General features: G+C 45.6%; 1 protein-coding gene across 2 annotated transcripts; it reads left to right on the top strand.

Moving 5' to 3' along the window:
• The first annotated feature begins 2,064 nt into the window (after positions 1 to 2,064).
• On the top strand, positions 2,065 to 17,553 carry LOC139759868 (urea transporter 1-like). Of its 2 annotated transcripts, none has more exons than XM_071682389.1 (9): positions 2,065 to 2,382; positions 5,950 to 6,075; positions 6,891 to 7,010; positions 8,734 to 8,888; positions 9,550 to 9,757; positions 9,927 to 10,074; positions 10,439 to 10,623; positions 11,475 to 11,612; positions 12,639 to 17,553. In XM_071682389.1, the coding sequence occupies exons 1-9, from the start codon at positions 2,347 to 2,349 to the stop codon at positions 12,705 to 12,707; spliced, it is 1,185 nt and encodes a 394-aa protein (XP_071538490.1). In that variant the 5' UTR covers positions 2,065 to 2,346; the 3' UTR covers positions 12,708 to 17,553. The 2 variants fall into 2 exon arrangements, with proteins under 2 accessions (XP_071538490.1, XP_071538491.1); XM_071682390.1 differs by having other exon boundaries at positions 2,085 to 2,382; positions 12,527 to 12,642.
• The last annotated feature ends 5,738 nt before the right edge of the window (positions 17,554 to 23,291 follow it).

Raw genomic sequence — 23,291 nt, forward strand, 5'->3', positions numbered from 1 at the left:
GGGTTAGATTATAGGAAGAAGCGTCTGACAGTCTTGTACGTGACATTACGTCAAGTACATTCTACACTGACAGTTAGGATCCTCGTCGTACTACAGGTATCATTTAGCAGAAGCAATGTGTTAGGTGCTGTCTTGGTCTGGCTTACGTAGCCACCACCTTACGTAAGTGACCTGAGGTGCGAAGTGCGACACCTTAGCTGGGTGAAAGGTCATACAAATCTTGGGGGCCTTAACTTGAAAGTAGTTCATTAACATTATTCCTATTTCTGGTGTGTGTGTGTGTGTCTGTGTGTCTGCTTGTGTGTGTGTGTGTGTGTGTGTGTGTGTGTGTGTGTGTGTGTGTGTGTGTGTGTGACCAGGTTAGGCTCATTATAAGATGTAGGTGATCAACATTATACAAACTTCACTCCAAGTTCACAAAACACCAAAGTGCATCCCCATCTTGAATATTGTGCTCAGTGTTGAACTTAAGGAAAGGCATAAACAGAAAGGAGAGAAGTAGAGACAGGTTCGAGCTGTCAATATGATTCATGGGTTGAGAAACAATACCTATTAAAGCCGACCAAACGACCTGAATCGATTTAGTGAGACAAGAGAAGATCAAGAGGGGATCTAATGCAGGTATTCAAACATATTATGACAGGCTTTGATTATCATCTGGATCTAAGAAGCTGCTTAAGACTAGATTCGTCCGATTTCACTTATAGCAATGGATACAAATTCGACGGCAAGGTTTCATGTCGAGTGAGGGTAACTAGTTTTTCTTTAACAGGATTGTTAACGTATGTAATGATTTACCAATTACAGTGGTTGACAGCAGTACGATAGATACGTTTAAGAATAGACAAATAACGCTCCCGTCTCAATGACGAGAATGATATTATCTGCGCCATCTTAGGTACACTGGCAGTTAAGGGTCATTTTCTTTGAATTATCCGTGGGTTTCTGGCACCTCCCACCATCAAGAACAGCCCTTCTTTCATTCAGGTGTTGACAAAAACGTCCTCGAGCCTCGCGCGAAATGAGCATTCATAATGAAAGCGTAGGGACCTTAAGGTAGCACACTGTGTGGTGGATTAATCTGTATGCCCCACAAGGAGGACATGTATAGGATAATGTAATTAATGGGGGCCACTTCCTCCTCCTCACGTTGACGTGGGTTATGTTGTCCCATCATCTGTTCTGCTGTCACTAGGAGAACTCAGCTGCCTAGCTGGTTACAAGGCCACTCGAGGAATCACCCACCACCATCCCACCACACCCTAGTGCTCCTAGGTCCTCAGGTGAAGATGTCAGAGAAGCTACTTGTGTGGAACACCACCAAATCCCTCTCCTTAGTCCTCTCCTTCAGGATGTGACTCAAGGCTTCTTGTCTTATCTGTTAGGTGGTTGAAATTTGGAGGAGAAGGTGGTGTTGTGAAGTTTTGCCTTGGAGGAGGACGTGGTGTTGTGAAGGTCGTCCTTGTCGAAGGATTCGTATACTTCAAAGTCCCTCCTGGGGATAGGCAAGACACAACATAATCGAGACCTCATCCACGCTGGCTGGTGTAACACACCCACACACACACACCCACACCCACACCTACACACGTGTGCTGTAACCACAGCTGGAGCATCGCCGAATCATAGTTCCACAGAAGTGAGACAGATTCGGATGGAATGAGACCGTACCACCATTGCGACTCGCCGCCACCTGGGTCTACTGATGTGTACACACCTCTGGGAGAATCAGCGAAGTCATTATTACTAGATTGTGTAACTGCATCTTGTTAATCTATCTATGATTATAAACATATACAAAGCCTTCTCTGCTCCTCTTCCCCGAGGGAACCATCATTTCATATCACTTGTCTCTTCCTTGAAGCGTAGTGTATATCCCCGTTATATTCTTCACCATTCTTACTTAATATGTAAAGTAAAGCAGCCTTGGAGTTAGTCGATACGTGCGAAATTACACTAAGGGCGTCTGTTCGTATTGGTGGTTGGCCGGCCATCACGGCCGTAACTACCTGCGCGCGCAGGTACTGAGGTTTGAGGCGAGTGAGGCTTGGAAGCTCCTCCTTTACAATTGGCTCATTCCAGCGGGAGGGGACACACGAGCTGTAAGGACACTCAGCGTCTCCCTGCAGTCCCCAGCAGCACCTCACAGCATCGCGGCTCGTCTTCGTCGATTGTGTGTGTGTGTGTGTGTGTTTGATACCAGAGGAAAACAAACAAACAAACCATCTCAGATAACTGCTCGAACTGGAATAGAGAGACCCTGTGTTCTCACAGTCGCTGCCGTTCATTCTGAGAGAGAGAGAGGGAAAGAGGGAGAGAAAGGAGTGTGCTGGGTGGACGGCAGACATGGCCAAGTGTATTGATAACTTCGTCCAGAGCCCGGTAAGCCAGGGGGAGGTGCTATGGACGCGATCTGATGCACTTGTTTCCTAAACGAACTATAGCTAGTTTAGAGACCCTATATATATAGAACCCTATATAGAGACACTATATAGAACTGTTTCGGGAAGAAATTAGATTAACTCTGCTGAATATTGTCCCGGTGTAGATTCGCTAACGAGCGTCAGTATAGAAATTGATGAAGTTAATTAAAACGCGATCAATGAAATAAGATTAGTAGGGAAAACAACGTATGGAAATGCGGTATTAAGATGTGCATTAATTATATTTACTCAAGACGATGGTAACTGACTGTACAAAAGATTCGATAACATTTTGGTATTGGTGAAGGAGACAGGTGAGTCCTAGTGTTTGTGGAGGTAGGTGTGTCCTGGTGTTGGTGAAGGAAACAGGTGTATCCTGGTGTTTATGGAGGCAGGTGTATCCTGGTGTTTGTGGAGACAGGTGTATTCTGGTGTTTGTGGAGACAGGTGTATTCTGGTGTTTGTGGAGACAGATGTATTCTGGTGTTTGTGGAGACAGGTGTATCCTGGTGTTTGCGGAGACAGGTGTATCCTGGTGTTTGCGGAGACAGGTGTATCCTGGTGTTTGCGGAGACAGGTGTATCCTGGTGTTTGTGGAAACAGGTGTATTCTGGTGTTTGCGGAGGCAGGTGTATTCTGGTGTTTGTGGAGGCAGGTGTGTCTTGTGTCTACATACGAACGTAAGAAGTAATGACACAGTATGATGCCTCTTGGCACATGCTAGGCAGGTCCTGAGTCTGTTCACACCTTACAACCAATCGCCTACAGCTATAAACACATCATCCAACCTTCATTTAAAGCTACCTAAAGTCCCACGTAGCTTCCACTACTGTGCTTGGCAACTTGTTCCATAAATCTACCACCTCTATTCCCGAACCAATACTTACCCACATACGATATGAATCCATTTTTTTCTCTAATTTCAGTCCACCAATTCCTGTCGTATCCATTGGTGCCCATTCTAAGAACTCTGTTCAAGTTACCTTGATCAATGCACTTCACCCACTCGAGAACTTCAGCCATAACCCCTCTAGCCCTCCTCCTCTTAAGTGTCAATTCAGTCTTTTTAACCTTTCTACGCAAGTAAGGTTTCTAACTGTTGGTGAAGACATCTGTGTCTTGTATCAGTGGAGATGTTTGAGTCTTGTATGACAAGAAACTGCTCTAGTGAGCTGTCTGCTGGTGTTCCTACCGCCAAGTTTTGGTGCTTTCTAGATTCTGTTTCCTACACTTTCTGTAGGGAAGCAACTCATATGAGGATGGACCGTTATGGTTCCTCCTCCTCCTTCCATCAGTTATTAAAACGCATAGTTCAGTTTCCCTTTTCGTATTTCCCTCTCACTTCAACCTTTCTGTATTTTATCATTCAGGTTTCTTAACGCATGCAGACCCAGATCACGTTTTCCTTCACCTGCTGCCTCCACGTCAATTTCTACGTTCACTTTTTCTTTCTCGCTTCTGACCTAAGTTGACCATGGACCAGTCCAGGTTTTTACCTGCATCGTATTATAAAGGACTGAAATTTTACCTTTTGGGTTGGCTGCAGAGTTAAGTGGTCACTGAATGATATGGAAGCGGAAGTGAGTCACAGGGTGGGGGAGGGGGCGAAGGTTCTGGGAGCGTTGAAAAATGTGTGGAAGGCGAGAACGTTATCTCGGAGAGCAAAAATGGGTATGTTTGAGGGTATAGTGGTTCTAACAGTGTTATATGGCTGCGAGGCATGAATATGTACATGTTTATATATGTATATGTCTGTGTATGTATATGTATGTATACGTTGAAATGTATAGGTATGTATATGTGCGTGTGTTGGCGTTTATGTATATACTTGTGTATGTGGGTGGGTTGGGCCATTCTTTCGTTTGTTTCCTTGCGCTACCTCGCTAACGCGGGAGACAGCGACTTAATATAATACATATAACTGTCAACTTATTTTGCCTACGGCAAGGCTAGCCGGTTTATGCAACTTTCACAGTGATTTCTCTGTTGAGTATCGACAGGTGTGAGTATCAGGCAAGGGTTATATAAGCTGGGCAGCCATGTTGTGGGATGGTGTAAGCAGCTGAACATGTGTTGACCGTGAAGTAAGTTTTTATGTGGGTACCAGACTACACTCCCCATAGGCCACACGCATGTGTGAACAGAACTCTTTCGTCTGTTTCCTTGCGCTGCCTCGCTGGCGCGGGGGACGGCGACGGGGCAAAGTGGATAAATAGATGAATATATATAGGGGAGAAAGAATACTTCCCACGTATTCCCTGCATGTCGTAGAAGGCGACTAAAAGGGAAGGGAGCGGGGGGCTGGAAATCCTCCCCTCTCATTTTTTTTTAAATTTTCCAAAAGAAGGAACAGAGAAGGGGGCCATATGAGGATATTCCCTCAAAGGCCCAGTCCTCTGTTCTTAACGCTACCTCGCTAATGCGGGAAATGGCGAATAGTATGAAAAATATATATATATATATATATATATATATATATATATATATATATATATATATATATATAACATAAAACCTCCAACAGCCAGGATCGAACCCGGGACCCCTGTGCCACAGGCGGGAATAGTACCGCTAGGCTATGGGCCTGTAGCCTTGCGGTAGCATTCCCGCCTGTGGGACAGGGGTCCCGGGTTCGATCCTGGCTGTTGGAGGTTTGTATGTTCTATGAAGGTGCGCGTTCATATGCACTTTATTCGTATATATATATATATATATATATATATATATATATATATATATATATATATATATATAATCCTCTACTAACATTCATATTATTACCATCAGTCAGCTGTATAAGAGAAGAATCAAATAGATTTCTATTTACACAGCTTTTACACTTTATGACTGAAGAGACTCTGGACCTGTACATCAGATGTGAGGTTTTCATTCATGTGAGTGAACAGAGCAGCGCTGGATCGTTCATTGACCAGTGGATCCACAGGATTAGGTTACACGAGGCAGCCAAACGCCCTACCCAGGGTTCGAAGCATTGGTAGTCATTAGTATGGCAGGGTTCGAGGCCGACCCATGATGCATATATACATTTGTTTGTCCATCAACATGACATTAATGGGAAAACCTTGATTAGGGCCTCAGTTGCACATATCGCCTCGGGTAACGTAAGATACTATTCTAGTTTCTTGTTACACAACGAAGTGGGCAAGAGCGAGGAGGGGGTGGGGTTGCCACGCACCTCCAGCCTTCAGCCAAGCAATAAGTGTGAGACAGCGAACCTTACACTTCGGTGTGATCGATTCACTTCGTATCCGACTTCAGAGATGTTACTTGTACAGCACACCTCAGACTCGGTCATTAGAACAACGTCATTTCTCAGCCATTAACGGTACTGTAGGGTCATGAAGAACCCCTGATGGTCATTATCCTTGACCTTTGACATATATAATGCATCCTCCGCTCAATCCTGTCGCCCCTTAACCTCTATATCCTTGACCTGTGATTGCATCTTATATCTGACGTAAAATAGGCCAAACTTCTTAATGTTCCTCTCTCCCTCCTGCGACAGCCTGGGATCCTGCCCTGGATAATTGGCGACGCCCCTGCTGCTAGAGATGCCCTGGCCAAGTACAGCTGGAAGTCCCCCGTCGTGGTGGTGAAGATCATCGACAGTCTACTGAGGGGTATTGCTCAGGTACGTGTGCCTCTATGTGTGTGTCTGCTGAAGGGCATTGCTCAGGTACGTGTGCCTCTATGTGTGTGTCTGCTGAAGGGCATTGCTCAGGGAAGTGTCGCTGTGAATTTCACCGTGTCTATCTTGGCAATCCATCTTCAATATGTCTATCATAGTTCCTTTTTCTTCCCTCTTCCTCACCCACCTTTCCTTCTGTCTGTCTCATCATTATTCTCCCCTTCCTCCTGTCTGTCTTTGAGTGAGACGCAAGATATCCCTTCTGTCAGGTGTTGAGGGATTAGTGGTGGCGAGTTTGAGTGGCAGGTGTGTGTGTGTGTGTGTGTGTGTGTGTGTGTGCAGTCATTGGTAGTCATGTCCACTCGCCCTCTCTCTCTTGAAGTCAGCGCAATATCAAAGTCACCTCCGAGGTACATAGATGAGCGGTGATGTTAACGCTTTTCCAGCAGAGGTCTCGCTGATACCCTGGTGCAGGTAGGGTCGACACACACACACACACACACACACACACACACACACACACACACACTGTACCCCGCGATGCCTGCACCGTGCAGATGAACGTCATGAGAGAGACTGTGAGGCGAACGTCATGAAGAAGAGTGTGAGTCAGGTGAAAGTTATGAGGAAAACTGCGAGGGTTGAATTACACCTGCTGGACAGAAGGATAAAGAACCCCCTCATATTCCTTGAATCCATCCTAAAGTTTATCGTAAATACTTCTATGTAAAGATCCTATGATATTCATCTCTTAATCTTCCTCTCACCTTGATATCTCTGCCGCGTGATTACAGCTCCTCATCTCGTCTATTTTTCAGGTAGTGTTTGCCGGCAACCCTGTGTCCGGGTTGTTTATCTTGGTGGGTCTGTTTGTTAGCGACATCACGTGCGGGTTGGGAGCCGTCGTCTGCTCCCTCACTGCAATCTTTGCGTCGAAGGTAAGAGACATTCTCTGCTACGTAGGGGGAACAGCCTGTGCTCTGTTGCCATAGGCGGAGGTCTATTTTCCTAGCTCTCCGTCAGGAGAGTCCTCAGTCTCTTCTTCTATCTCCTTACTCTTCTCTCCTTTTCTTCCTCATCCTCCTCCTCTTCCTCCTTTTCTTCCTCCTCCTCCTTTTGGCTCTGGAGAAATATTAGTCAACCATTTGCGTATTTCCGCTCTCCATCCTTACGCCCAGCACCGCAGGCGGTGTGTCCCTCCCTTGCGGGTTTTATGAAAGATAACTTCATCTTTGTGTTGCTGACATGTAAACGCCGACCTGAGTTTTATAAAAAAAGCAGTGACGCTTGTTGGATTGCTACTTCCAAGTAGGTGGGAGTAAGGTCACACGAGGCTAATGACAGAATGACAGCGGGAGTGATGGAGAGAGAGAGAGAGAGAGAGAGAGAGAGAGAGAGAGAGAGAGAGAGAGAGAGAGAGAGAGAGAGAGAGAGAGGGAGGAAGGCCTGGACGGTGAGGTGGGGAAGGCGGATGTCCAGTGCAGGAGGGAAGGAGGGAAATGGGGAACCTTGAGGTAAGGTAAACAACAAGCTTCCAACATGGCTCGACGCTGCTGGAATCATACAGTCACATCTCATTGGCCGAATGTTTGGGATTTTACACACACACACACACACACACACACACACACACACACACACATGCACTACATAAGTGGCCAGGTGTTCATTAGGAACAGCTTCACGACCCAACAGCATCCCTCACATCAATGATAATAACGGAGAAGCTCATAACAACACTTGGCATCCTGCACTCCGTTTTCGTTCATGCACTTTCTTCTTTTTTTTTTTTTATTAGCTCGTTACTTCTCAGTTACGCAACTACATAGAGAGATGAACTTCATGAGATCATTGTTTACCTGATGTGACTAAGGCAAAGCTCCGCTATAAAAAGGAAAGGTTAGGTGATCATGGTATGGTCCGTTTGTGTGTGTGTGTGTGTGTCTGTGTGTGTCCGTCGAGAACGCCATAGCTATGATCCACTTCAGGCTGGAGCAAATTACGGTACAGAGGTGTGATGAAGGTGACACGCCTCTCATACCTCTAGCTGCAGTTTGATCTGCTGTGGAATCGCTCCTCCAGGGTGTGGTGTGTGAGGCCGGTGTGAGAGACAGGAGGAGGAGGAGGAGAGGCGGGAAGCACTGGCCAAACCCTCCACCTCGCGTCTGATATCACAGGAACTTGAGAGCTGGAGGATAGACACCGCCACAGGTTGCTGCTTCTGAGCTGGGCGCTGCCTCAGCTTACCTGCAAGCTTGAAGCGCGTGCGTCAGGTCAGGTTTCTGGTCAGTCGTCAGAAAATGAGTAGGGTCACATCGAATGACCTGTGTCCAGGGCGCGGCTGACGAGGGACGTTTGTACGGTCTCATTGATAAGGGCAAAGACGTGTTGTTACTTCGAGTTCCCTGGGGCTTCCTTGCTTGGAGGATGAGGTACTCACAGTCACGAAAAAACTCCCGGATTGCGACGAAAGGATCGCTCTTGCCATGGGGACGTCTTCCGTGTCTTGGAACTGACTTTGCTAGAATCCGTAAGTAGGAGAAAATCCTACGCTTAATTTACCAGTTGATAAAAGATCTTCCTTCTATCTGTACCGTTCATGTCTTCCTGTTTGTTACCATTAAGTTTCCAATTTCGTGTTCATCTTCATCTCCTCCACAGCTGCTCAACTGGCCCAACGCTACGATAGAGGCCGGCCTGACCAACTTCAGTCCCGTGTTGGTGGGGACAGTGACGGCCTCCCTCTACCCTGTGTTCTTTAACCAGCCACTCACCGCCGTTGTCTGGGGCTACATGATCCTCGCCTCCGTCTTCAGGTGGGTGTTTGGCCTGACCCTCCCTCACCACCACACCAACCCAGCTCGCGCCATACTTGGGACTGAATTTGATTCTCTCTCTCTCTCTCTCTCTCTCTCTCTCTCTCTCTCTCCCTCGCGAGAAACAGATAGACATGCAGACACACGGAGGCTCTACCACTTGAGTTGTAACGTTAGGAAGAGCTCTCTCCTCCTACTCCCCCACGGAGCTCCTCTCTCCCTAAGACAACAGAGCTCTCCAGAACACCTTCAGACACCTCTATGTCTTTACTCCCACCATTCGCATCACCTCAGTACTTGTCTCACCAGACGTCAGCCCACTACGGGGTATCCAGTCCGCCAGACGTCTAACCCTGTCCTCCTCCGCCTACTGTCTGACTAGGCTCCAGCCCCGCTTGAAGGTTAAGTCCACCAAGCTTCCAACGCTGTCCCATCCCCCTGATGTCTCACTCGTTCCCCACTTCTAGGTTCCTCTCTCCACCAAGGCTCTCGGTGTCAATTTGGGTGACATACTAAGCCAGAAAGAACACGTCAGTACCATCTATCAAACCTCCCAACCATCTTCGCGTCACTTCGACTCCCTCCATCTGAACTCCAGAATACCTACACACTTCTTCATTCTTACACATCCTCGTTTCTTTTTTTTTTTTCTTCGGAGCAGCTTGTGCGTGTCTGGAGGTCTGGGTAGGATTCTAGCAGTGTACCACATCCCAGCCTACACACTACCATTCAATGTAGCCGCTTCTCTTACCTTCGTTTGCCTCCGGGCCTCTGGCTACGCAGCTGACGACCACAGCTCCCCTTCTATTCCTCCTCCTACTGCTGCCTCAGACGTTGAAGACCAGTCCTTGGACGTCCAGTGGAGCCAGGTAAGGCAACACATAAATCACTGCAAGTATCTAGACACCATCAAGCGTAGGTGTTGGCGACCACAACCATCCATGTTGTGATCACCATACATTCGTCAAGCTTCATGATTACAAAAAAAAAAGGCAAATGAAATACACTAATGAATAACTGCAAGTGTCGTGATGGCAGGTCTGGATGGGGACGCTCCTCTCGGCTGGGCAGGTGTGGGCAGTGGAGAGCATCGCTGGCTCCAGCCTCGTTCTCCTGGGTCTGTGGTTCTGCTCCCCGATCCTCACCGTTGTCTGCTACATGGGCGCCGTCGTGGCCACCTTCACAGGTTAGTGCTAGCAACACGCGCACTCCAGTTCTTGAGATCAGTGGATTCATGTATACATATGTATGCGTTATGCATATAGGGATGTCTTTTAAACGTATATGAATATGTATTGACTCTGAACTTCTTCAGAATATGAATAATGACAAGCCTGTTGGCACAGCACACAGTGCGAGTGTCACATTTATGCTCGTTCTTGGAGAAAGTGTGGAACGGAGTGAGGGGAAGTCAGGGACGTGTTGTTATACCTTCTTTACCGTGTAGTGCGGGTGGAGGAGTGAGAGCAGTGGCTATACGGATCACACCCACGACACTCTACGTAACCCCGTATTACTCGAGGTTCTAAATGACCCGTGTTCATCCACAGCCCTGATGGTGTCTCCGGCGCCTTTTTCGTCCGTGTACGCTGGCGTCTGGGGCTACAACGGCTTCCTGGCTGCCGGCGCCATCGCCTTCTTCATGGTGCCCACGCCCAGGAACCTCCTCCTGGCAGCTATCAACGCCGTCTTCGCCACTTTCATCCAGGGTGCTATGTCTCCTGTCTTTGCTGCTGTGAGTCTATGGCTCCTGTTTGTGGGGGAGGGGGAATTACAGTCTATTGTGTGGGCAGGTCCTGAGCTGCGTCTATCGTGTGGGGGGACGTGAGACTAGGTGTGATGTGTTCAGTCCTCTATCATAGTCAGTCGACTTTACGTTCAGCCGGGTATATGTTCAGTTACATTTATATTCACATAGCCATATGTTCAGTTATTCATATATTCAGCCATCCAAGTGTTATTCATCCATTTGTTTTCATATTTATATTGTCATCCATAAGTTCAGTCACGCATATGTTCAACCATTCATATATATATATATATATATATATATATATATATATATATATATATATATATATATATATATATATATTTTTTTTTTTTTTTTTTTTAATTTTCCAAAAGAAGGAACAGAGAAGGGGGCCAGGTGAGGGTATTCCCTCAAAGGCCCAGTCCTCTGTTCTTAACGCTACCTCGCTATCGCGGGAAATGGCGAATAGTATGAAAAAAAAAAAATCTATATATATATATACATACATATATTCAGGCACCCGAGTGCACAGCTCTCGACACATTGAGAAAGTGTAAATGTAAATCATTTTTGTGTTTATTTACATTTACATCTCGCCATCACCACGATGTGTTGGTATCGCTGCTTAAGTTACTGATCTGTGAGCCCAGTTACCTGAATGTATATATCTTTGGTCAGCTGTTTCTTCCCCTCTACAGAACCAGCTTGCAGGTAGGTGTTCACCACCTGTTCTTCCCTCCACAGAACCAGCTTGCAGGTAGGTGTTCACCACCTGTTCTTCCCTCCACAGAACCAACTTGCAGGTATTCACCACCTGTTCTTCCCCCTTACAGACCCAGCTGCCGGTGTTCACCTTCCCGTTCTGCCTGGCCTCCGTGGTGTTCTTGGCCACGGCTATGGCCGTCAGCCCCAGCTCTGTGAGGGTCACCAGTCCGTCCTTCCCTGAGCTGCACCTCGTCCTCTACTCCCAGGTGAGGCTCCTTAGGCCGCTGACCTCTTCCTTCGTTCGTTTCAGCCACCTTCCCAAGGAAGGTAAGGGGGAGGGGGGGTTGGGGGGGTTATTTACACACTCCCCTCCTGTAGCAGCACATGAGGCAGGCTAGGCCTCCAGTGCAGCACACCTTCCTTACAGGATTTGCATGGCAGTTGGAGTTTCCTGCCATCCAGCACAGCCAAGTTCCGCCACTCGTGGATCACGACCATAGTGAGTCCTCTTTCTCAAGGTTTAGGCTAACCTTACGCTGTGGTCTTGGCGGGAGCGTCGGGTATGAACCTCACCCTCGGACACACAGGCCATTGTCACCTTGCCCCTAGGATTCCCCACTTGACCTGGGAAGTCGTCTGTATATATATATATATCTATGAACCCTAACCAGCCGCCCCCTCTCTATCACAGTCGACCAGCGTTAGTCTGTCCTACATGCTACTCAAGATTGTGTGGTTGGGTGGGAGGGTGGATGGAGACCTCACACTCGCAGTATTTTCATTAAGTAAGGTTAGCGGATTTGTAATATGAACTCGTCTTGAACGTGGCTGTTAGTGAGGCTTGGTGGAGCCGTAAGAACAAACGTGTTAGGGAGAATATCGAGTGATTCGTCACAAGACGCGACCAGAGGGACGAATCGTGAGTCTGCATTATATGACAGGTTTCAGGGTGGGGGAGGAACATCCCCTCCCCAGTTAGTAATGTGGGGGTCGAGGTAGGGGTGTTAGCCTCGGTAGGGGTCAGATGGTAAGGGGGCTGTGTGAATTGCCAGCCCCGGTTGGGTCATGTAGAGGGGTTGGGTGGGGCTATAAGTGGGGTGCTGACCCCAACAGGGTCAGGCATAGGCTAGGATAAGATGCCAGAGGTGATCCTCGTATTCACTTGCACTTTCCCCTATAGTGCCACTGACCTTCGTAGTGTGCCGTAAAGGAGGAGGGAGGAGCGGAGTGGCGGAGGACACAACCCACCAACTGACTCACCAACTAACGTCAGACTCGTCTGTCCTTTACAGAAGACAAGGGACACCATCACCATGAAAAACAGTGGCGAGTACCCGGCTGGCACGGACATATCCGTCTAACAACGCGCCAGCTGGGCCTTAAGGGCCTGCACCAGCTAGATCTTGAGTATCTGTACCAGCTGGACCTTGAGGCCATGCACCAGCTAGATCTTCAACACCTGCACCAGCTGGACCTTGAAAGAAAATGAAAAGACAGTCTTTACTTTTTGAGTTGCAACTGTGGACGTGTTTGTGTATATTTCTATAAGTTCGTTTGAGTCTGACTAATCATCAGGATACATAAAGTGCGATCCTCTCTCTGTGTAGACCTTCAGAGGGACAAAACGATCTTCATCAAATGGTGACTTAGAAAAGAAGAAGAAGAGAAATATGGCTAATATTCTCAGTTGATTCTCATTCATACTTTTTCTGGTTTTTTTTTGTCTGTAAGGACCGTCATTTCTAGATTGCTCAGCCACACTTGACTGTGTCAGGAAACTGTGTGGCGGGGAGACATGCACACGGCTCCTGCAGGTGCAGGAGCCGTGTACAAGATGAATGTATCTAGGTCCTCTGCCCCAGATGTTCTTCTCTGTATCCGGAGGGTAAGGGAAGGTCTACTGCCAGGTTTATACCTTTTCATGAATTTAATATGGCCAGTACCACTTAAAACATATCGCACCTGTTTATAACATAGTTCTTAAGAGGTAGTTAGAGTGAGAGTATAAGCAATGTATTTATGACCCATTTTTCATCCAGCTTCGACAAAGTCTTCTGCATGAGAATCCAGTGTACTAAACCATCCTCATCTGGACGCCAGAAACCAGCAGTTGCCTCATCTGCAAGCTAAAGACGAGCAGTCGCCTCATAAAAGCACTTCAAGACTCTGTCGAAACTAGGTAGTTTTAGGAGAATCTACGACCCGTCTGGTCGATGCGGATAACAATTTTGTTCAGAATGTGGGTTACGACCGCCTTCTTGAACCCTAAAGATAAGCTTCTGATGAAGGAAGAGGAAGGTCAGTGAGATAACAACTGGTCAATAAGCACATTGTCATCTTCCAGTGGGCAGTGATTCAGCTGCCTTCGCTAACTACCGCCAAAAACCTCCGCTACTGACCAACGCATCATTAACTACAATCTCAACCACTTCCCACATCACCTCCCACTGACCCTGATCCTGTGACCAACGTCCTTCAAGAGTTGGTAGACCCAGTACCAACCACACAAGCAATAGTTCTAAGCTTCACAAACCAACATTGTTAATCTCCTACATACATCGTTTGGACTTCAACCTCACACCGCTTCGTCAGGAGGACGGAGATCACCTCTTTTGTTTCCGTAGAGTTTCAAAAGCCAGAATGGGGATCCTCGAAGAGCACTACTCCCCTAGGTCCTGTTCTCCATTGGGAATACCTCACTCACACGACATGTGTCGAAATTATTGATCCCACGACCAATTTAAGGCAGATATCAATCAGATCAGGTGAAGAGATAAACCTGACCCTGGTTTAGTGAGGAGATAAACCTGACCCTGGTTTAGTGAGGAGATAAAACTGACCCTGGTTTAGTAAGGAGATAAAACTGGCCCTGGTTTTCCCCGAGTGAATTTACTCTTGAAGAAATATATAAACATCTGTCTGCTAAACAGTTAGGATTCAGGGTCTTAACTCACTTCTGCTTTAATCAAGAGACACTAAAAAAAGGACACACACACACACACACACAAGCGTCTCGCTGGCATGCTTACATAGCGTGCTACAGGGACAGCCCCGAAAATATCTTTTTTATCATATTAATTCTTCAGTCTACAGGCCTGGTCAGACTACATACCAGAGGGGTTCAGAGTAGCAATGATCCAGTTAAAGTAAGAGCGGACCTACCTACATCCTACACCCGTACTGCTCAGGGTAGAGATGAGCTGTGGTGTAAGTCCTCGTCTGTTGTACGTGGGGATGAGTGAAGGATGAGTCTGTGACAGCCAGAGGACGTGAGGTAGTGTTAGAAAAGGAGATAGACTGGTGTCAGATGAGGTGAGGTGGTGTCAGGAGAGACATGCATAGATGATGGTGGGGAATTCCTTCAAGACTTGTGGGTAATATACGTTCCCATTCGACCGAGGAAATGGATTAATCTCTCGTCTTATTTCTGAAGGATCGACGCGACTCCCAGAAGGACCAAGTCTTTTCCTGGAAGAGTTCCGTCCAGCAGCACGATGAGCAACCCCGCTGAGCACAGCCGCCAGAGCAAGATTGCGTGACATTTGTCCCGATCCTGAAGTATCAGGTGTGTGGCCAGTGGCCTATATAACACAATGGGACGCATGTAAACCCCTCGTCAAGTGACGACACAGGTGCACCACATCAACAACTTTGTCGTACCATCACCGTCTCGAAAGAGATGACAGATTTCACTGTCTATAAATGCCAGAAGTTAATCGTGATTACAGAAGATCCATTCACCTTTTAACTACATATCTGTCCTGTGTACAGTTATTTCCCCTCACATAAAACTCTCTCCTCGCGTATCCGGGTCACCGCCGTCAGTCCACAAATGGATCTAATTTAGGAAGTTTCGTCGAGTTGATGGGATCCTGTGCATGGAGAACCTTGACCCCACCAGATCATCTTGTGTGTTTGTTCGTTCCATCTTTGGCGAGCGGTGACCCACCCCATCCCACACCTCCTTCCCCTTCACACGGAGACAAGAGAATTCGTCCCCAGGAGGAAGGGAAGGAGGTCCTCCCCCACCCACGACTAACCTTTGAGCTCTGGCGCAGTTGATATGGTTAATCAAACACGAAGATGGAAAGGACCAGGAAAGAGTGATATGATGAAATATGAATCGTAAGATATTTCTATAATTCCTTCCGTCTGCCTGGGTTGAATTGGCCCTAAAGGCCCGTGTTTCCAGAGGCTCTGGATTAAGTAAGACCTTCCATCTCTAATGATCCTATCGCTTCTTCCATGCCGGGCCCAATCCTCCTCTACCAGATCCTGGAATCGTCTATTCAAGCCACATCTTGGCTTTCCAGATCTCCTTTGACAAGCCATCCAGGATCATCGTCTCGTGTTGTCCATCTTATAAAACCTTACTGCCGGCTGGTTCTTGGTGGTTGGGGCTTTAATGTTAACAACTTTCAGGGTCATTAAGGTCATGATCGTAATCTTCTTCAGGGTTGAGGGTAATACTCTGACTACGTACACACACGCTGTTCATATACTTATACATATACTAGTGACTTGACACCGCGTTCAATCCCTCTGTTATAATACTTTTAATCCCCTTTGTTATCATTGATCCCACTATTAATCTCTGTTCTTTCACTGAACGTACTTCTTTCATATTCTATAGTCTTGATTTTTGTCACGTTGAACTTCCGTACATAAGAACTGATTTCAAACTAGTTTACATGAATGTATGTACGTATGTATGCATGTGTGTATGTATGCACTAATGTATGCATGTATATGTATGAACGTGATAATAGTGGAGGGAAAGATTTCCAGCTAATTCATCCCTCATCTTTTAGTTGCCTTCTGTGACACCCAGGAGGTACTCGAGGTTATATTCCTATTCCCCCTTCCTCGGGGTTATATATATATATATATATATATATATATATATATATATATATATATATATATATATATATATATATATATATATATGGGCGTTACCGGACTCTTCCTAACTGTGGTTACGCCGCGAGTAAAGAGTCTCCGTTTAAGTACATTGTAGTTGAAGAACTTCTCACTCTAAAGGGAGTACATCCCTTCCCTGCTACTGATTGTAGCGCAGCCTAGAAGCTGTAGGAACCCCTTGGAGAAGGGTTCCTGGGGTCACATGACAATGATGATTTGAAAAGAATATGTATACAGTGTGTGTGTGTGTGTGTGTGTGTGTGTGTGTGTGTGTAAAGCATATATGTTTACATGTTATAGACCAGGACAGAATGAGCAGACTGATAGCACAAGAAACTCCAAATTCTGAGCAAAGAGCAATTAAACATCAAGTGAGTGGATTGATCTCACCTTGAGTGACAGGTTTTTTTGCATACAGCCAACGCTTGATTCGAGCTGACTTGTCTAAGGTCATAGTGATGCAGGCCTGAGCGAGCGGGCAAGCGGGCAAAACATGGCAGTGTGAGACGTGGTGAATAACGGAGGCATACGCCTCGTCACAGCGCTGCGGCAGCCAGCTTTATGGCAGCTCTATGGCTGGAGATTCCAAGGAATGAACTGGCACAGATAGACAGATTCCAGATGTCTTTTTTCATTTATAGTTGATTTTAGCTGCTGGCGACGTCTTCTCTATTGTGCCCCAGGTTGTGGGCAAGTGACCTGCCCATATATTCGGAAACGTAGTACGTAATGTGAGGCACATCCACTATAGCGGTGCCCTATATCTTCCTGTATATATATACATATATCCACTGTAGTGGTGGCCCTATATCTTCCTGTATATAGATTCACTGTAGTGGTGCCCCATCTTACTGTATATAGATTCACTGTAGTGGTGCCTCATCTTACTGTATAGATCTATTGGATAAGTTTCCTGTCTCCCTGTATAGAACCATTGTAGGTAAACCCATATTTTCCTGTATAACTCCACTGTGATGGTACCCCTATCTTTTTCTAAAGACCCACTGTAATAGTGCCCCTATGTTCCTTCATAAATCCACTATAGCAGTGCCCTTAATACCTGTATAGAACCACTGTGACCACCCTCACTATCCTTCTATATACACCCAGTTTGCTATTCCTCTTATCCTCCTGTATAGCCACTGGATAGGAAGAGATACCCTGTCTATGGCCACACCTCCCCTCTGTTTACCATGATCACGTCACCCAAGCTTAGGGAATCAAAGGCTCGTATGTACGATGTTGATGGAGATCACAAACAAGACAGTGAGTCCTCATGACTTCTGTGATGGTTTTATTAACCTCTGGAGCACAACTGCTGAGCCTAGTGTAACATCCTGTGTGAGAGGACATCGCTCTGGGTCCTACAGCAGTTTATGAATTAGTGCAAGTGTGCCAAGCCTGCAGAATTATATACTATGGGCTGGTAATGGGGTCCTGTGGGCTCGAATGTAAAAGCTCCTGTGGGATAATGTAAGGTCCTTTGGAATGGGGTAGGTTCCCGTGGGCTGGTGATGGATCCTGTTGGGTGACCGTGGGTCCTCTGATAAAGCTTTTCAAAGACATTGGAGAACAGCTGGAACCAGAGATCTGATGAGTTACCAGTAGATTATAAGCTTCGACATGCGTCACATAACAGTAAAGGAACGATTCCATCTTCAAGTACACGAACTTTTGGAACGAATCCATTCTCAAGTACACGAACTTTCTTGAGTCCAGATACAAATAGGCGACCAAGTGATACTGATGCTTTCTTGCATCGCCATTGACCGATAAGAGCAATTGAAACTGACACCAATAAAAGGATTATGCTCGACATTTAAATATATCAGCTGAGGTTAAAGACTCTGAACGTTTGAATAACGTTCACCTTCTTAACGTTTGATTACGAAGCGTTTAAATACGTTTACCCTTAACGTTTGCATACGTCCAGCTCATGATGTTTACTGATGAAAATAGGAATTTCAGGAACGTATACTTAAAGGGAACGAATCTCAAGTTCAGTTTCTTGTAAAACTGTAAAAGTATTTAAGTCGATAGATCACTTGAAGCCACACTCTGATAGACTTTGAACCTTTCTCAGGTCTCAAAGAACAACCATTTTCTCTGTTGTTCTTATGTAATTTTCTAAGCGAGACAATTTTTTTTTATAGAAATTCCAAGATATTATGTGCGAGATGCAGGTTAATCTAGAAATGCTTTCTCGATACCGGAAATCTAGTCGCTATGATGCACGTAAGATATTAGCTTAGGGAAGTAGATACAACCAAGTTGATCGTGTTGTGTAAGGGGTTAAGATAAAATCCCAGGCCATGGTCAGGGTCAAGGGTATACGTTTTGACCTTTTATTTTTTTACAGTAAGAATATCAGGATAAAAGCCTTCTAACTCTGCTCTAGATAGTAAGGTTCTTTTTGCTTCCCAGTCTGACCTTAAACTTCAACACAGTATCTTAGACTAAGCTTATTATTGCTTGATAAACCTGCTGAAGTTGTATTTTTCATTGTAGTTCACCCATAATCTTTAATACAAAATGTAGATTCAACTATGAATGATAAATCTATTTGACTCATTGGGTATGGATGACTAACCTTAGATAATCAGATGTTTCCCTAATTAAGTAGTTATCGCTTTATTGAAATCTACAAGTGTTTTAGGAGGGGAATGATTCAAGGAATGAATATTCCAAACATGGTTTCAGATGAGTGTATATATATGTATATATATATATATATATATATATATATATATATATATATATATATATATATATATATATATATATATATGAGTCATATCTACAGGCACCTGCAGTACCCTGACTAATTCCTACTCCCTTTTCCATTCACTTTCTTCCTGTCTCTCGAGATGGCCATGATTGGCGCATGTTTTACCCGCGCATCGTCGACCACTGTCAAAAAAAAATCAATCGAGCATCGAACTCTGAAAAGATAAAGGCTTCAATGCCTTTATCAACAGCGGATACTGATGATGATAAGAACACACTAAACATAGATGAAATGTACCGCCAATATCTGAATGCCAAACAGATATAGAGTCTTTGGTAGCAAAGTCTTTAGGATTTCAAATCGACAACTGTTGAATTTAAGATCTTTTAAGAGTATAGAACGTGCGCTGGTAGCAGAGGTTACCACACAGGAGGGATATAGAAGCCGTTTTCATCTAAGAAACGAAAACTCCAGAACTTTACCTCTTGTCTGTTATTCTAGAAACTTTGTAGCTTTTTCACAATAAGACTTGTGGGATGATTAGACAGATAGGCGGATAGATATTGATTGTAATGGATCCAATGATTAGTACATCTCTTATACAAGTTCCTCTCTCTTCAAGACTAGCAGTTTACCATCACGAATCTTTTGATGGAATAGCTGATACTATGTAGAGTTAAGACAGACAAGGATGTCCGCTTCTTGCCCTCTACAGACAAATGATATACATGAAGACGTCCTGACCTTCTACAGGCGAATTATATGCCTGCTGGGCAGTAGCGACTTACAAATGACACTGCTAGCAGTTCGAACGTCACTACTAGCTGCACGGACGACACTACTAGCTGCACGAACGTCACTACTAGCTGCACGGATGACGCTACTAGCTGTACGGACGTCACTACTAGCTGCACGAACGGGACTATTTGCTGCACGAACGAACCTATTTGCTGCACGAACGACTCTACTAGCTGCACGGACGACACTACTAGCTGCACGGACGACACTGCTAGCTGCACGGACGACCCTACTATCTGCACGGACGACACTGCTAGCTGCACGGACGGCACTGCTAGCTGCACGGACGACACTGCTAGCTGCACGGACGGTAGCGTAGTTCAGCTTATTAATAGTCGTAAGAAAAAGAGAAGTCTTCCCCATGTGATCTGAATATGATTAAGAGGTTCCAGCAGCATGATGATGGTAGGGTACATTGCAGTTGTCATGACGATACAAACGTCACTTAGAAAGATGATGAACATCTTTCCTTTGCGAGGAGAATAATGCTCTTTATTCTTAGTTTCTGTTAAGATGTTCCTATGATCAAGTGATGGTAGGAAGTGTCAGATGTTAGCGCCTTCATTTGTGTCCATCCATGGTCTCATCTGGCAGCCCAGGTGAGATTGCGTAAACTGAGAGAGTGATATGGCTGGGTAATGCTGCGCCATCAACTTATGATGGAGTGGAGAAGGAGGGATGGGGGTTGAGCCATGTATATGTGATTAAGTAGACAGGTTAACGGAGTTGGACATTACAAGGCCACCTACCTGCTACATACATGTCGTGTTGGTAAATGAATTCAACCCAATCAGAGACAGCACAATGATTACTTTATTTTCTTTCATTTTTGGACAAATTTTTTTTTTTTTTCATTCTGAACTCATGACGATCAGCGGGGAACCTCAAGGTCATATTGTCAAAGTCACTAATTACGAGATTAATTTTTACTCGCGTTATTACCAAATCTCATATCCAACTAAATGGAAAAAAAGAACATGCAGTATTTTAGTGTTGCAGTGTTAAGACATCCACCCACTGGTACTTCTGCCTCTTTTTATAAGAGTATAGATACGAATAGGCACAACACTGGGCCCTAAGTAAATACAAAGAGCTGCTTTCATAAGACATATTCATGGTAAGAATTGGGAGCAACATTTTGTAGGTTTATGACTTGCTTTGGTTATCACGACCTCACTGCCTGATTTTAACAACAAATGAGCCTTTCCCAGCTTATGAGATAACGCATTTGGCTTTTATCCTTGGATACAATGGTTCGTCTTCCTTCAAGGGTGAGAGTATATGACTTATTCACATGCCTCAATCACGAATTGATAGTTTGATTGTTTGGAGAACAGTCATCCCTTAAAATCATTCTTTTAAGTCTTCTTGTTACTATGGTTTAATGACCTGGCTGTAGTTCGGGGTCGTTTGGTTGTCTTACCACATAACGATCGGCAGGTTGATCCTCTGGGCTTAATGGCCTGTAACCACTCAATTACCCTAGTGAAGATGGTGATGCCATGTCAGCAGGACGTATAGCTAAGCTAACTCACACCACACACAAGCTACTCACACTGTCTCTCTGCCTTATCATGAGAACACCATCACCCATGTTGTGATGTGACTGGAAGTGATTGTAATAACAGCAGCAACGACTGAACTAGGAGAAGCTTCATCCCCAGGACCACATAGATGGATGGACTTCCAAATGAACTTCTTGGCCAGAGAGGAGACACACAACAGAGGTCGATAGCAAAGTCGGTAGTGGTAACGGTGAGACTGATCCTAAGATGACGGTAGTGTAGATACAGGACAACGAGTGGCTCATGTGGACCACCGACTCACTATGGAGGAGGATGTTCAAGGCTTCTGCCGAAGTATGACAGCCTGGTGACCTTGGCTTCGCATGTGATGGAAGTCCTTCATAGTGGATGAAGAGACTCGTGGCCAAATGCTGCGTCGATGACCGCCATTCATCTACAGTTTGAAATGACAAGAAATGGACAGTTTCCAGGCCTTTCCTCTCCCGCTCCTTGTAGACTCCTTTAACGACTCGCAGGGAATCGCTGACGATCAACATAGATTCCTACGAAGGATTCATCATTTCCTTCGTTGGTGATGATTCGTATTGCCTTAACCTGGGTCCCTCTGCAGCAACAGCATGACTGGATTTAGGATCGAGGTGAGTAGGTGCGGGAGGAGTTGTTTGATATATAAAGGTTTAAAGACTTTACCACATGGGGTTTTTGCCTCTCCGGGAGTTGCTGGAATCTACACATGCAATTCAGGGCTGCCTTGCCTTGTGCAACTCTCTACGTCATTTTGGCTTATTGTCAAACCCCATAATATTAGTGTGTGGCCTAGTATTTTACTGCAGTTATGCTGACGTCTTCAGTGACCCTTTCTCATCAAGTTACTAGGGGTCTCTCTCTCTCTCTCTCTCTCTCTCTCTCTCTCTCTCTCTCTCTCTCTCTCTCTCTCTCTCTCTCTCTCTCTCTCAGCTATTGAGTCTGGATACCTCTTTTCAGTGACCGAGGTCTCTTCTGAGGCCAGTGTTCGGTGGTGCTGTCTCGCTGCGTTCGTCTGATGATCTGTCAATATTCGTATCGCTACGAAGTGACCGTCGAAGACCCGAGCTTAAGCTACTATGCCTTCAGTCATTGACACATGAAGAGAGGCTTCTCACGGTTGATCAGTGGCCATCGACCACACAACCAATCTATTCCCTCTATGTGTTCTGGGGTGTTTGGGGGTTTTCACCCCAGGGGTGTAACGTAGTCCTAGTGATATAGCCCTCAGTTTCCTTCCCTTCCCTCACACGACCCATGATGGGAGTCTAGAGGGATGGAAGGTGATGCATGGAAATACTGATGGTGTGTAACAGTGTTTGAAAACAACGTTTGTAGGATGCTGTGGGCTGGTTTAGGGTCCTGCTGGCTTGTGAAGAGTCCTGTGGAGTGTTGCATGGTCCTGTGGGTTAGTGTAAGGCCCTGCAGGCTGGCATAGAGTCCTTTTAGCTGGTGTAGGATCCTGTCACTCAGGACCAAGTCTTCTCGATGCAGTTTTGGTTACAACAAAAAATACTATATCATACAATCCTTCTTGATCCAGCTGTGTGGTGTTGGATCTTAATTGGGAGTATTTAGAAGAAGCTTTTACACAGCTCAAATAAGAGATCGGGGCCACTCGACTGCAGATAAGAGATTATGGGATAAGTAGATCCTTTACCGCCCAATACCTCTGGTATCTTTACGAAGGTGTTATGTAAGGGTTATTGTTATGATGGTGAAACTGTGAAGGCTATTCAATTAATCTTTTTCCCTACGTAGCTAGACACAACCAGAGTCTCTGTTGTTTTTGTGCTTACTGGCAACATGTATATACTCTCATGAGATGTTGTAAGTCTGCTGACGTCACACTGTCATGGATAGTCACGATGAAGCGGATGAAGGAACGTAAACAAAGCCAAAAGCCTTCAGAAAAACTGTCACTACTGGTCAGTCGTAAACTCTCC

This window comes from Panulirus ornatus, chromosome 34, assembly GCF_036320965.1.
Source record: "Panulirus ornatus isolate Po-2019 chromosome 34, ASM3632096v1, whole genome shotgun sequence".
Lineage (NCBI taxonomy): Eukaryota > Metazoa > Arthropoda > Malacostraca > Decapoda > Palinuridae > Panulirus > Panulirus ornatus.

Bases quoted from the DNA above. Each gene is read 5' to 3' on its own strand.
- LOC139759868 (XM_071682389.1), top strand. From the start codon at position 2,347: ATGGCCAAGTGTATTGATAACTTCGTCCAGAGCCCG. The intron at 2,383-5,949 runs GTAAGCCAGGGG...CTCCTGCGACAG, and splicing joins ATAACTTCGTCCAGAGCCCG to CCTGGGATCCTGCCCTGGAT. The intron at 10,075-10,438 runs GTTAGTGCTAGC...GTTCATCCACAG, and splicing joins CGTCGTGGCCACCTTCACAG to CCCTGATGGTGTCTCCGGCG.